The sequence below is a fragment of the Malurus melanocephalus genome, unplaced genomic scaffold (assembly GCF_030028575.1).
Source record: "Malurus melanocephalus ecotype Western Australia unplaced genomic scaffold, MMel_1.1 scaffold_98, whole genome shotgun sequence".
In the NCBI taxonomy this organism is placed as follows: Eukaryota; Metazoa; Chordata; class Aves; order Passeriformes; family Maluridae; genus Malurus; species Malurus melanocephalus.
The window spans coordinates 464716-480490 of record NW_026623330.1 but is presented as its reverse complement, the minus strand read 5'-3'; the positions used below and the strand labels follow the sequence as shown (position 1 = coordinate 480490).

At 44.4% G+C, this 15775-nt stretch overlaps 1 protein-coding gene across 3 annotated transcripts in view; it reads right to left on the bottom strand.

The window, feature by feature from the left end:
- Positions 1-9744: 9744 nt before the first annotated feature.
- STXBP4 (syntaxin binding protein 4) overlaps positions 9745-15775 on the bottom strand; it is a 64578-nt gene continuing 58547 nt past the window's right edge. For 2 of the 3 annotated variants that reach the window (XM_057368811.1, XM_057368810.1), the window contains one exon: positions 9745-12152. In XM_057368811.1, coding sequence (XP_057224794.1) covers positions 12044-12152 — 109 coding nt within the window. In that variant the 3' untranslated portion in view covers positions 9745-12043. The remainder of the gene's footprint in view (positions 12153-15775) is intronic. The other variant, XM_057368812.1, reaches the window with a different exon arrangement.

Below are 15775 nucleotides of genomic sequence, written 5' to 3'. Positions count from 1 at the left end.
TTGGGTTGCAGAGTAAGCTGGTTTTGAAGGCTTACAACTGGCATTTTCATAAGTTTCTTGGGTTTGGGGTTTTTTGCTTTCTTTTTTTTTTTTAACTGCCAAAGGACATAAACATATTAAAAGTTTTCTGTACTACCTGACAGCATTTATGCAGGGAAATAAAGATGTCCTCCTCCTGTATTTTCCCTTAAATGGCTTTGACCTGGAGAATGCATTCTGTTGATTGGCATGAGAAAGAAGGCTGTGATCTTATTTTTACTGTTTGTTATAGCGGCTTCAAACTTATCAAAGAAAGAAATAGAGGCTTTTTAGATGGCTGCTTGCCAACGGCACTAATCAGAATTTTAATGAGATTTTTYGAGGCCTAAATTAGGTCTAATTAACAATATATAAAGCTAATGTATAATGTCATAGAAGGGTGTAGCCTACTGCATATAGAATGGGTTCCGATCTCTTTACAAATAGAAATGTTGAACAAAATGTGCATTTTTTTTTAATGTAGGTTTACATATCTGCAGCTCCCTGGTATTTTTACTGTTAYGCCTTAATTAACAAATTGCCTTTGGAAAACGTGGCCCTCGACTTCATAACAACTTTGGCATCCCTGCAGGGGAARAATGCAGGTTTTTATGGCTGAACCCCGGTGAGATTTCCACTGGGTCCTACAGCCTCCCTTTGCCATCCTCCTGTCTCCCTATGGCCYCACGTGTTCCCATTGTTTGTGGGAGAGAACTGGCCTGGGGCTCCCATTTCCCAACCAGCACTAAAGGCAGGGTTATATTTAGTCAACACACACTGTTTTTCGCCAAGCATTTAAGACAGAAAATGATTAACGACTCCAAAATATCATCCCCAAAAGCACAGCCTTGTTTCTACCCCCAARGGGTATTTTGTACAAGGAAGGATGAACCTAAAGGACTTTTCTCTTTCCTCTTTGCAGGAGTTTGTTATTATTTATGGTACCACAGTTCAGTTTTCTCCTTGTCTGGCTGAACTGTTACATACAAACTATTTAAAAAAAAAAAATCTTGAATCCCAGTTGTTCAAATGCAGCTTAATGCAATTAAACACCTCAAAGTACAGCATTGCTGCTCCTGCCTAAGTAAACATTTTTATTCACATACTCAGGCCATTAACAGGGAACCCTCTTGCAAGGCCTCTTTCCAAATTTCRTGTTTAGTAAACAAATCTAATTTCTTTATGCCAGCTAAATCAATACCTCTTCTGATTCATTTGGCTCATGAAAGATGAGCAGCAGCAGTAACAATGGGGGCAAAGAGCCCGCTGAAACAGGCCAGAGCAGGAGGAATATAAACCCCAAAATAAACTCTGCCCCTGTCACAAACCTGGGGTCATCAGYTCTGTGCTGTTGGGCTGAAGTGTTCAGAGCACTTGAGTGGGGCTTTAAGTGCTGCTCCAGAACAGGTTTATCTGCAAAGCTGTAACTAGAGCTTACACTAATTAATAGAATCTGTAGTTAATGAGGCAGTCTGTCAACTGACCATCAACTGTGAACCAACATCAAACCCGCTCCAAGTGAGCTTAAAAGGCCATTTCAGATGTGTATTTCTTGAAGTGTTTAAATAAATATATTCACATCAAGTTTAAGGAAAGAGCCAAACCACAGGGCAGAGGGAGCCAGAATCATTTTGCATCTGTTACAACACTCAGGATAATGTTTGGGTTGATTTATGGGGGAAATATTTGTTTTTGAGCTGGAATTTGGGTAACTCGGAACAGATGTTCACAGCAATGTTGGAATACTGTCTGCCCATGCAGCTCTGTTAAATCAAGTGCTGTTACACATTTAAACTAATCTAGGAAAAAATTAATATACTGTGAAATTGGTAGTCTTACAAAAGGTACATACTAATGGGATTCCAATTTGATTATCTTTCCATTTTACAATATAATAACACTTGCCAAAAATCACCAGAGCAGTGAGATTTCATCTGTTTTGTGGCCTGAATGGAGAGGAAGTGCTTGTCTATCACTATTTTTTTCAAAGCGTTTTTCAAAGCGTTGAACCARCTCCTCTTTCTGACTTTTTTCCCMCCTTCACCGAGCCAGGGGGATATTTAAACACGGGGAGAGAAGGTTCTTGCAATRACAGAGTTATTTGTGCTTCCTAAAAATCGTTAACAATTCAGTTTTTTATTTTTTAAAAGTCCTATTTCTATCTTTGAAAGACCTGTGCCTGCAGAGCAGCCGTGAGTGCAGCTCTCTTTCCTCGCTGATTCTCTCACATCCATCACCGCTCAGCCGGAGGAGGAGCGGGAGGGCGTCTCCACCCTCGCTCCCTCGGCCGGGGAGAGAGCCGAAAAGCTCGGTCTGAAACCCACAGATGGCTTTGCGTTTGCCCCAGGGATACTGAGAACGGCAGCTCCCAAGCAAATGGCACTTCTCTCCATTTGGAGAGGTTGCCTTTTTCCCTTTTTCCTTTTTTTTTCTTAGGGAGGCAAGTTGCAGTCTCCTCTCCAAGCGCAAACATCCCAAACTATTCGCTGATGCGAATTCCAGGCTGCCAGCAGAGCTGTGCCTGATGTCTTTACCTTATGAGGGCTGCGATTTCTTCTAGGAACTTTCAGACAGTCTAGTGCGGTGYTCTTCCTTGCCAGGAGAGATCCAAAGAGCTGGCACGCAGCTGGTTAATGGTTATCCCATTTACAGCCACCTTTTCCTGCCGTGCCATCGCTCTGCTCTTAGTGGGCCATGGCACTGCCCGTGCCAGWGGCTTGTCCCTGAGTGAAGCAAACATTTTGAATTACCATAAGCTGAGCTCTWGCAGATGTGCCCAGCCACGTTGTGTCGCTGCTTTGGTGCCCTCGTGGCATGGCATGACCCCTCTCTCAGCCCGGGATGCGCTGTCTCTGCCGGGGTGCCCCAGACGGGACAAGGGGAGGCACAGCAGGGGGACTGTGGGGTCTCTCGGGGTCTCACCTGTTCCACACCAGTGGATCTCATCACTGCCAACTCTGGGAGAAGTGGAAGCCTCGAGCTTGTTGTGCAAAGCAGTAAAAGTGCAGATTTTACTCGAGTGCGCTCTTTGCAGGCACGTTTGTATTTATAGTGGTGCCATGAGTCACCTCGTCAGGTGCCATGGATACAGAGTCCCATCCCCGGCTCCATTCAGCACTACCAGCCTCTCWCAATACTCTGCATTTGGGCTTGTACTACTCGGGGATTGTTTTTCTCCTTGGGGAGCTCCTTTCGCTTTGTCCCGCAGCCATCAGGCCGGGCAATGACTCCACGGCCAAAAAGCTTCCACGCAACAGAGACAAAACGTCGGACTGCTGCAGACGTTTAGACAGGATTTTTGGAATATTTCTCTGATGCCTTGCTCAGACATCCAGCACCATTATTTTATCTTGGTCATTATCTAACTGGCTTATCAACTATTCTGTTATGTAAATTTTTCCCTGGAAAACCTGTCCCTTCTGCAAGAAGCTCATTTTGTCTTGTTATTATATTTTTCTTGGGCAGGAGGTGAAAAAGTTAGAAACATACTGTGTTTGAAAAATAGAATTTTCTTATTACTTAAAGCTTTCCACTTGATCCAGAGCCTTCACTTACTGAGACAGCTCAGAGCAGGRGTGGAAGCACCAGGGTGGTGACCAGTGCTCGCCTCTCCAGCCCCTGCCACTGCTTTGCTGCCTGAGCCTGGACAAATCACTGAGTTTCCATCAGTGCTGTCACTCCTTGTCCCTGTTTCTTGTAGGAACAGGTAGGATGATTTAAGAGGGTAACAGCTGCWTGCCAGGTGAGTATTTGCCAGAGTTCCCTGTGTGATTTCCTATATAAATAAGGTTACAAGTATGACAGTGACAGGTGGCAAACCTCTTGTACACAACCGCCAGTCACTTGTTTCCAGTTCTAAGTGTTGTAGCAGGATATTCTATTTCTCAGAGCAGGTGGTGAATGTGGCTGCTGCAGGTTCAGCCTGGAGGCCTGTGAGATGCTGTCCTGCAAGAAAACCCCTTGACTGCTCTGTGTTATTGTAGGTGAGACTGGTTTACTTGGGAGTTGCTCTGAGGTCCTTTGGAAGTCAGTCAAAGGCTTTATTATGCTAAGATTAGTAACTCTTGAGTAATCTCTACTAGAACAATTCACTCTCACTAGCCTGTTGAAACTTCGAAGGTGCTACAGCTCCCTGCCATGAGACTGGATGTGAAATCCAAAGAAATCTGTGGAAATGTCATATTTCTGGCATAAGGGTCAGAAAAGGGTCCATGCAACTCTTGTCTGGAAAGGGAACACTGGCTTTATTATAAACAGGATTTGCTGTCATCTGAATGCAGATGTAAATTTGAATAAAAAGTAAAACATGCATGAGTTCCTGGGAGAGGATCTTGTAGCTCAAACACTGCAGTTGCWGACACAAAATGCTGTGGTTTTGGTTCGTTTGGAGAACAAACTTTTCAGCAGAGASCCCCCTGTGATACGGCAGCAGCGCTGACAGCACTGGTGGGAGTTTGAAATCAACTAAGAAAAAATAAARCTTTCCAGTTTTATAACAGTTACCAGGAGATGTGATTTCTTTTTAATATTTTTAACACTTCCCCTCAAAATCACACAAATCAGACTGATTTTTATTCCAGGTTGTAGGTGCTCCAGGCAGAGGACGTTGCATCCAAGAACTGAACACSCTGGCAGCCTGTCCCTGGCTGTCCCTGCTCACGGAGTGAGGCTGTGACAGAGGATGGCAGGAGCTATTCCGAGCTCAGAGTCCCCCCCCAATGTTCTCCCTAATGTCACTTCCCTTTCATTCAGGCATGGATTTCTTTTATCAGCTCAATTAGCTGCTATTCCCTTTTACAGAGCGAGATCTCAGCTGGGTTTTCTGCAGTAGAACTTGCTCTGCTCGATCCCTGTGTGCCAGCACAATCTTGGTTTTTAGGTGCCCCTGGTTTTCAACTGATTGCTGCAAAGACCAGAGGTAAATCCATCAAATTACTGGGTTTTTCCAGAGCAGTAAAATCTCACTCTGGCTCTGGATGCTACCAAAGCAGATGAGCTTTAGTGACTTCTTGTGCCTCGGTGTTTGGACAATAAAGACAATGTTTGCGTGCCTTGAGAGCTGCGGGGGAATGACGGCGTTCCCGTGAGGATCGGCCTTGTTGTGTGAGGCTTCCCTGGAAATGTGGGACCGTTTCGAGWGGAGACTCCGGGGAGAAGTCTGCCAGCAGCCTTTTCATCTTCCCTGCACCCTGCCTCATGAATAAACATAGGCACAGCGGGAGCAGATGAAAAGCAGCCAGSACCGTGGTGCTGCAGAGCTGCGGATCTTCCCGTGCCTATAAAGGGCTCCTCTCGTTCGGGGCTGCCCTGGGTGTTAGCAGAGGTGTTTCGGTGTCTCTCTGAAGGGAGGCAGAGCAGCCCACGGCGCCCACGTGCTCCAGCAGCTCCCACTGATTTTAGGTCACATTAACAGCAAATCTGGGGATTTGCTCTGCTCCCTCTGCTCCCGCGGCTCCAGGCAGCAGCCGCGTCTGATCTGCCTTCAAGGGAGGCTGGAATCTGTTTGAATCCCACTGTTATCCACAATTCGAACGCGTACTCCACCTCCCAAAATYGTGTGAACCGGCACAGGGCTATCATGTGCAATATTCTTAAAAATCTTGGCAGGTTAACTTTGAAGAAAAGCTCTGGTTAGGCTGTAGTCCCTGCTAGCAATTACCAGGCTTTTATCTGTAGCTGTCAGTGCACTGTAAAAWGTGGCTGTTACTCCCATTTTATAGAAGAAACAGATGTTCTAGGGTACATCTGAAGAGATTTAATGCAGAAGTTGCATGCCTAAAAGGTGTTCTAGAAAATCCCATCATTATCACATGACTGATTTTATTCAGTGCACACAGGAATTCAGATCTGCTGGCTGTGCTTTGCTTCTCTTCTTGTTTGTTTTAAAGCACTAGTTCTGAAGTTTTCATTTTGCTCCCCTCCTGAGGCAGAGGAGGAGCTGGAATGAGACGATAGTTGGTTTGGTTTTTTTTTTGAGGCAAACTTTCAGGTACAGATTTATTCAAAACTTGTTGAGGTTTAATTTAGTTTTGTGATCAAGCGGCACAGAAGTCACATTTGTGAAATCCAATTAGGCTGCAGCCCTGGCAGAGACACATGACATGAGGCACGTACATCCATCCGAGTCCCTGTGCCTCCCTGCTTTTAAAGCCCTCAGCCTCCACGGCAGAGCTGTGCTTCTTATCTCAGGTATTTGGGATTACTGCAAACTCAATTTACCCACTCGGGAGCTGTCAGAGCCGCATCCTTCCCTTGGAAACGTGGTGGTGACAGGGGAAAGCAGCTGAGCGCTGCTCCGCTCCAGGGGAGGGATCACGGACAGAGCTGCAAGTAGATGGATCCAACAGCAATTTCGGGATGCAGTGGGCACAGAATCAAATCACAGCCTGCTCTGCAGCTCTCTGCTCCTCCACCTCCCCCTGCAGCTGGAGTTTGTTGGTGCCTTTACAGGGCACCCTGGTTTTGGATTGAGGGCTCCCCACTACAGTGAGCTAAAAGCTGTCCRAGCAAGGAAGATCCCAAAACACTCCTGAGGATCCAGCTCTGAGCTCAGGGATGGGGTGATGCTCCTGGCAGGGTTCTCCTGTCCTCACTCCCACCCCAGAGCTCAGGGCTTGCCTTTYCCTTCTGGCTATAGCAAAAAAAGGAACTCAGTCCTTCTCCTTACCTGGAGAGCTGCAATTTCCCTCAGCCACATCAGAAACKGAATTATTTATTCCCCCTGTTCTCCAGGCGAGTGTCCCTGGCTCAGAACAACCCCCTTGGAGCACCCTCTGGTGCTGTACAGAACTTCAGTCATGATGGCTATTGAGTTTTCTCATAAATRGGAACCTGCATTTTTATGAATGTGGTGAAGTTACCACGGCCTTTTCCTCCGGTTCCCTGTAAATGGGTTAAATTTGTGTGTCCAAAATATCARGGCAAGCAACAATAACAAACCTGGTCTGACACAGACTTCAGGGGTTTGTACCAAACAACCTCAGAGCACAGCAGTAAAACACCTCTGTGTTATCCTCAGCCAGCCACAGGACTCTCCTGTTTGTGAACAYTTACTATTGATTTGGGATTTGGCTTTTGTGTCATTCACTGTGGGACTCCAAGTGGTTATTGGGGACAGCAGAGTCTGCAGGACTGTGCTGCTTCAGCATCTGCAGCCAGAATGGGTTAAACACATCCACGGAGAGTTCATGCTCAGGGGCTGGGCTGCAATCCCAAAGGTGAGCAGAGAAAGGAGCAAGAGGAMATTCATTTGCATTTACAATTTTCAGTTAATACCAAAATGATTCCTTTTGGTTGCATCTTTCAATTAACCAAGTAACCAGACAGCCATCCTTCAACAGTTAGCTCCATTTCCTGATCCTCTGTGTCTTTATTATTYTCAACACTTGTGCATTTAATCTGAAGCAGTAATGTGGTCTGAGAGTGCCAGGCAGGTCCTTTCTGGGCCTCTCTGCTCCTGCCCTGCCCTCAGCAGTGAGCAGTTGTCTTTGGCTTGGAACATGTAACCCCCACAGTGACTAATTACAGTCCCTAACGAGGGGTCCCCAGTGGCTCAGGCTGGAGATTAAAATGTGCAGCTCAGCCAGGCCTGAGCTCTCCCCCGTCCCTGGAGAGCCCCGTGCTCCTGCTGCTCTCAGGAAATGCAGGGATGCAYCACCAGCCTTTGGAGTGAAAATGGAAACATCAGCAGGAACCCCAGTGCTTTGCTTTCCTAGGATCCTTTGTCTTTGCCATTTAAGTGCTGTTATTGTTGTATTTCTATTTCAGGCCACAAACAATTSTATTTCTTTTTCCATTTCAATCACATTTTAATGAGTTCTCTTCACGTAGGAGAGCAAGGATAGTTCTTGATGATAATAATAATTGGACCATGGGGAAATACTGCCAGTGAGTAGCTGACAGGCAGGGTACTTAAGAGAAGATTAAGACATTTCTTATCAGTGTGTGGCTTTTGGGGCTCAGGGTGAAATAGTGACTAATTAGTGAAAYAGTGGCAGAAGCAAAACTAGTGATTTTTCCTGGTTTGCTTTTAGCCAAGCAGCCTAAAAATGAAACCAAATTTCCCCAAAGTGACTGTCTGGAGAATCTGGATTTTCCATGGCCAAGACAAGGGATCATTTCAGCAACCTCAGTGAATAATAAGRATCGTGCAGCTGCAGTTCAATGTCTCCATTTATCAATATCCTTCTTAAGGTGAAGGCAGAGCACAGCTTAAGTGTGCTTTGGGAAAGTGCTGGACTGAATTCTCTGGAGTTGGAGCGCTGCTGCAAACACCAAACACATCAGTGTGTGCTGAGAATTCCTGAGCTGCAGGAGACAATTCACTAAATATCCTTAGACAGCAGCAAACCCCACCCACATTTAACCTCAGCTAATCCTGGAAGCTGTAAATGGAGATCCTGATCATGTTCATCAGATCACACAGGACCTTGTGGCTTCAGGGGTGGAATCTGCAGAGGACAAACCAACCTCTCAAACACACCTGGGAGATTTTCTTATCTACTCTCTTTAAATAATAGTTTTAATTAGTGTGGGTTTGACTGATACTGTCACAGGGACAGRATCAGCATTGATTATCAGATTTCAACTTCCCTCCTGCCTCATATTGGGAAACACGAGGCTCTATTTGTAACAGATTTTGGCCCATGCCATTTAAAAAAAAAATTACTTTCATGATGAATGATGCAAAACTCATTGCACCTTTGTGGGAAGTGAATTCAATATCATTATCTTGTAATAAAATYACTTATCTTAAAACAGTGTTGTGAAAATACCAACCTATTAAACCCGTGCCACTGTTTGTGGGAAAATGATCTAGAATGAGCAATAAATAAGCAAACCCCAAAAAGATGTGAGCAGAGCGTGGCTGGTACAAGCTGTGAGCTGGCTGGTATTTTTAGAGTTACTGAAAACAATCCCCAGGGAAAGGCAAAGCTGGTTACAGAGGACAAAGGTGAGGCTTTAGTCACTGGTATTTGATTTTTGGTCCACTATCACTGCGAGCAGCCAGGGGAAAGATTTACGGAGGTATTTAGGTACCTAAACATGCCTAGCAGCATTTATAGCAGCATCTAAGTAGGTTAGGTGCCTAATTCCCATTAACTCCACGAACATGGTTAAGCTGCTAAACATCTTTGCAAAGCTGGTCCCAGTGCCTGGGCTGCCAGGTGCCACTTTGAACTGGAGTGACTGGGCTGCTCCCTGGGGTGGGGAGAGTGGAGAACACACAGGGACCTGGGGCACAGAACCCAGCAAAGCCTCCTCAGCTGGCTCCCATTTTTGCTACCAACATGAGAGCCACAAAAAAAAACCACTCAGAGCAGCATCTGCAAAAAGGCCACGCTGAGTTCTGGTTTGGGGTGAACATTAATGCTCCTTCAGCTGAGGGTTCAGGATCCCAGCAGCTSCCAGAAAATGAAACATTTCACAGGCCAAGCCAGAGCAGCATTTCCTGAGCTCCTGGAGAGCCTCTCCCAGCCAGTCCTGSACAGCCCAGCCTGTTCCACAGCCACAAATATTTTTCTTGAAGGATTTTCCTTTCCTTACCTCAGTGACACCAGGCACCTCCTGAGTGTCAGAAACRGGCTTAAATAAATGAACCAAACCATTCCAAAAGCAGCCTGTTATGAGAAGCACTTCAACAGATGGAGAATGTTATGTGGGACAGATTCACTCCTATATAAAGGTGTAGTTTGATTAATTTAAAAGCTATAACGTGCACTTTAATATATTTTCCACTCATTTTTTTTTATTCAGGAATAAAAATGAAAATTTGCTGTTTACAGTGTTGCACATGTTGACAACTGCTCTTTACAAATCCTGTTCAAAGTTAYCCTAGAACCATTTTCTCAATATACACACTTCAGCTTAATCAAAATAATTTTCACAAAACTATTTCACATAAAAGAAGAGACAAGGGGAGATCAAGAGAAATAACCTAGGAAACAAGTATGCCAGCGTACAAAAATAGATTGGAACATTTGGAGATTGTAGGTATGAAAATGTATTCTCAACTGCAGAGAAAGTGAACTGGTGGATTATCTGAGGAGGGAAATGCTCACCGGAGCAGCTGAAGAGATGCAGAAATCTATTTTGAGCATCTTCGGGCTGGATATCACTGAGGGATGAACACAAAGTGCTGCCCTAAAGCATCCAAATGACTGCTACAGCTACAGCAAAGAGCACAAGGAATTCAGAACATCCCATATCCTCTGTGGGTCACAAGTCTGTGCCATTCTGAGAGAAGGGATTTAAATAAAAATAAAAATGCTTCTGGAGTGTCCAAGCCTGAAACTGAAGCACCGGCTCTGTCCCTTCAGCCTGGGCTCTCCAGGAGCACAAAGGAGGCTGCAGAAGCCACTGGAGCAAATCTGGCTAAAAAATTTCTGTTATTGCTAGGAGAAGGTTTCTTAGAAATGGAACTTGCTGTGGGTCTGCTGAGCAAGCTTTTCTCCCTAATCCACACCACCTGTGTAGATTCACAGATAATTTGGGTCTGACCTAGTTAAAAGYACAAAACGAATTTTTCCTTTTTGCTTATTCAATATATCCTGACATCTACTTCCTGCAAATCCTGCAAAGGCCTCTTTTGTGAGCTGCAGGAAGAACATTTGGTGATGTGCTCCCTCCAGCTCTCAGGCCAAGCGCAGGAGCTTGCTGGGCTGCTGTTCAGAGACCTGACTTGGRTTTTGAAAAAAGGTGAAATATTTTGGTCCAAAAGGATCAACAGTTCCAGTGAGCCTGACCTGGCACAGCTCTGCAGTGCTGAGGACACAGAGCACAGTCGAGTCTGGTTTTGATATTCATTCCTCACAGGACGAGGATTCTTAACTCCAAAGCCACACCTGCTGGAGAAAAACCTCAAAAAATGGGGTTGCAGCCTGTGCCTTCCTCACCCTGCCACAATCCCCCTCTCCCTCCTGGCCTGAAGCACAGAGATTGAGGTTTCCTTTGGATTTCCTGCTCCTGCAGGCTCAGGGCTGGCTCAGTCATCAGCAACACCCACCACTGTACACACAACACACACACAAAGAAATGCAGCACAGAACCACACATTTGACAAAGATCAGACATTGTGCTGCRAATAATGAGATTTAAAATATCCTGTGCTATTGAGGTACACAGAAACCTGTTCATTAACTCGCACCAGCACCCCCCATCCTTTTCTTTATGCTCTTTAAAGCATCACCAGCGTGTACAAAATCATTTTGTTCTACTTAAAAGACCAGTTCTGAGGAGGTGACTGATTTCTGCTGATCCTGGAGGTGGTTTCACAGGTTTCATTGTACTTGAAACTTCACAGCTTCCACTGAAGTATTTGATGTGTGTCTGTATCGGTTTAGCAGAGTACAAAAGTAGAATAATTTTCATTCTTGCCTCATATTGTTGTCAGAGTATGGTGTCCTCTACCAAAACTTTCTTTTTGCTTGACAACTTTTTACTTATCAAAGACACATTTTTCTAAAGCTCAACAACCAGTCTTAGTGTTTGTTTTAAAAGTCATCAGGGCTCCAATATTTGTAACAAACCACTAAATTTCTACTAGCAAAACTTATTTGCAGATTTCTCCCATAAAAATAAGGATTTTCAGTTAAGTCACCTGCATTATAGTCAGGAGCATTGGTTYAAAAACTGCACCTCATTTTGCATCTCTCAGTCAACCATCAGCTGGAATCCACCACCGATGGTCCCATCTTACATCTCATGTTGCTCAAAACTGTGAAAAATTCACTTCAGGCCAGGGAAATGATGGCTCCAAGGGGAAATCATGGAAAGATTGGGCCRGGCCCAAGGTGAGACTGATCCCTGCACACCAAAATGGGGCAGATCAAGGACTCCTGTGGCACCTGCATCCTTTGCAGCACCCATCAACAAACCCACCTGGAAACCAGCACAGCTTCCTCCAGCTCAACGGGGACAAACGTCACCAGGAACTACTGAATCTCACTAGAAARGAGGTGGATTAAAACCAACTTCTCACTAAGGGACTAAAAGCAGACAAACTACTGTGTGTCCCCAGCCAGGCTCAGCTCTTGGGCCCATCTCTGATGCCATCCTCCTCCTCCTCGTCGGGGCACAGCAGGCTCAGCGCGCTCGTCACAGGGTGGATCCAGGATGTTGTCTGGGTCACGTGGCTAAAAACAAACAAGAAATGCTGTCAGCAACCCAAAAGAGGCTCAGCCATCCCAAAAYCAGGAATTCCAGGTGGAGTCTGGAGTTGTAATGGTCATTACGATGCTTTCAAACACAGAATTGTCTTTTTCTTGCTAACTGTGAGATTTTTAGAAATGACAAGTGGAGCTTTCTGAGGGCCAGAACCTGGACTGGAGGTTCCATTTCCCAATGGAATAAAGAGAATGCTTTTGTATGAGACTCCTGATACACTGGTGGCATTTCTTGTTAATTACTGGAGCTGCAGACAATTAACAATGTAGGGTATTAACATGGTCTCACAGCAGTTACAGCCTGAGCGAGGCAGGGTGGTCAAGAGGAAGCTGAGGAARTGTGGAATCACATCACAGAAATACACTCAGCTCTTTGCAAAATAAACTCTGRARGAGTCCCAGRCCAGGCTGGGCAGGGTTTGGAGCAACCTGGTCCAGTGGAAAGTGTCCCTGCTCATGGCAGGGGAGGGAATGAGGGTTTATTTAAGGTTGTTTCCACCCAAATCCTTTTAGGATCACTATTCTAGCATCCTTCAGTAATTCCTCTTCTTGCAGAAAGAATAAATTAAAAAATGGTATTTTTTACACGTCTTYCAGCCCAAATTCTGGCTGTGTTCCCACAGCCTTTACACACACAATAAAAGGGCATCAGCGCTGATTTTTAAGGTTTAAATCCCACATCTAACATGCAGGCTAAGAGTTTCTGGAAAGCTTCTGTGTGAACAGAAAGAGCCTGAGCAGGGCTCAGCGAGGACAGAGCCAGGGTTTGGTGTCTGTGCTGAGAACACTGCACACCTTGTGAGTGGTGTGTGCATGTGAGCCATACTGTGTGTGGGCAACGCGCTGCCTCTTCTCCCTTCTGGAATAATGTGTTCTGGGGAAAGGAAATAGCTTCTTTTCTCTTGGAAGAAAAAAAAATTAAAAAAAAAATCTTGCTAATAAATTCRCAGCTTTTATAGTCAAGTCAGCGCAAAGATTAATTTTGTAATGTAAGTTCATGACAAGAACAAGCTGAGAAATATTGGAGGTGTGATAAACAGCGGGAAGGACAAGCAGCTCTTCTCACACGTTCTAACAGTGTCCCTAAAGCCCAGGTCTGGACTCACTTTCCAGGTGCTCTGGTTTTATTAAATTTGAAGTGCCATCAAGGAACTGCTGGAGATTCACCTTTCCAAGTGAGAACAGGTTTTGTCTTTCTGTCTGCAAGAAAGCTYTCCTGAATAACAGATCATGGAAATGGATATATTGAATTAGGAATTGGAGTCAGTGTTCCTCTGCACTGAGGGATGGGTTTGGGATCACTATTCCTATCAATAGGATCATCCTGTTCTCACTTTCCAGATCAGAGCCCTGAGCTCAGAGTCAGCTGGGTGTGATGGGGATGACACTGCTCACCACGGGGTAAATGGGATTTTAATGGAAATCCCAGAACAGAGCAGCTCTGAGCAGGTAACCAGGGAATTCAGAAACTCCTTCAATTGAAACAAAGCCTGAGCAAGAACCACACAAGGAGAATAAAGTGTTGAACATAAAGGCCATASCCTGAGCTCTCATCCATTAAAAAAAAATGAAAAAAAAAAAAAAATCAATCCCCAAAGCTCCAGTTATGCGTAAAACCAATTCAAAAGTGCTCTTGATGAGAGCAGCACTGGATGGACTCAGTTCCATCTTTTGTTACAAAAATGTGCCTTACTGGGGTTKTAGGATGAGTTTCACAGGAGTTAAAACAAAAGGATAAATGAAAAACATGTTCCTACAGAAAACACTGCAGCAGGCACTGGCCACTCTAAGGACAGCAATTGTTTCATTCTAAGAAAGCAAATGTACCATTTTTACCAGGAATAAAAGCAATTTGCCATACATTTCCAATGTTTACCTTTAGAAAGTCAGGTGACAGCCGACATGGAGAACATGAAAAGAGTTGTTTTACAATGTTTAAYGAGAGACTTGTGAATAAAGTCTGTCTAAACAAGGACATTGTTCCCATTATTCCACAACACGGGGAAATGTATGCATTCATATTTATATTATGAATATATTTACATTTGTAAACTTACTCAGAAAAATATCTTTGCTGCATATTTCTGCAATGTTTTCTATAATGTCAGGAAATGCCTCGTTTCCCAAATAAAATATTCAGTCAATAAGGCTCAGCACTGGAGATGTGCTCTAAAYTGAAGTGATTTGTTGGTATAACAGCACACAACTCCTTCCAATACCTGCAGAATTACGGGGGCTGAATGAACTGGATTCCATCCATTCCACCTCTGCCAGTGCAAGATTTATTGCCTGCAGCACTATTTTAAGTGTTTACATTGCCCACTTTTATCAAACAATTTCTGAGCAATCCATTGCTGAATTTAAATAAGAACAAAACCATTTTTAAATTTGTTTCTTTTCCCATTTGACTTCCTCATGCAGCATGCCTTGACCTGCTGTACCTGAATCCTCAGTTCCATTTTCTCCTGAGTGTGCAGTATCAACCCTGTGAAATGGGAGAAACTGCACAGGAGGAGAGTTACATGGAAAGGCATCCACAGGTCTTTGATGTATCCAACTAAAAAATTCTTTGTAAAGTGTTTTTTCTTCAGGAGATTTTCTTCCTACATGCCCCAGGGCCAGGAGGCAAAAGACAGCACRCCCAACATCCCCCCACTGCTGGAAGAACTTCCTTTTGCTCTCACACAAATTAAATGTAAAAAAAAATCTCCAGCTTTTTAACAGTGCAGAATTGTGGCACTGAAATCTGGGTTCCAGATCTCTGTGTTCAACAGCACAAGGTTGTTTYRTCASTGATAATGGTGYCTAAGGATTTTTAGTTTCTATATTTTCGTGTATTTGTATTCTTGTACTTCTCTAGTACAGCACTAAAGCTGCTGTTCTCCCATCTTTAGACAAAACAATTCCTCTCTGAGCTGAATCCAAGGACACCTCGCTGCCTCAGAGCCCCAAAATATGGAAACAACAGAGAATTGGGGGGAGCAGCTTGGAGTGGTTGACATCATCACCTGAAGGAGTCATTGGGGAATTGGGGCCCAATATGGTAATAAAACAGAACTTATAAAAGGGGAAGATCTCTGACTCGGGGTCCATTTTGGGTGTAGCTTCAGAAGGAGGTTTTTGTCTGTCCTGAATGCACCCTTAGGCCTGGATTAAAGTTGTTTGTTTTCATTCTCTTAATTTGTCTGGCCTCTGTTTCAGATGAGCCTTGTTTTAGGCATCAATAAGAAAGATTTTTCACCCATTTTCAAAACCCAAGGGCCAAACTTTGCTTTGATGTCAGCCTGCTGCTGCAAACACTTCTGGTTTGAACCCAGCTCCTCTCAGCTTGCTCTAGACTTTATCCCACGGGCAATTCTCCTAAGACAGKTTGGTTTAAACCCAGTGCCAAAATCCTTCCTAGGAAAAGAGCTCTTATAAATAAACATTAAGTCCAGATACCACGTCTCACATTGTAGACAGACACTCACAATGCACGCAGATTATTTAGGTAGAGAATAAATGTATAAACCCCGYTGCTATTTATTTTTAGCTCTCCAAAAGTGCTGTGACTAAAGAGCTTTGACATAATCAGTCCGAGGAGATAATCCCAG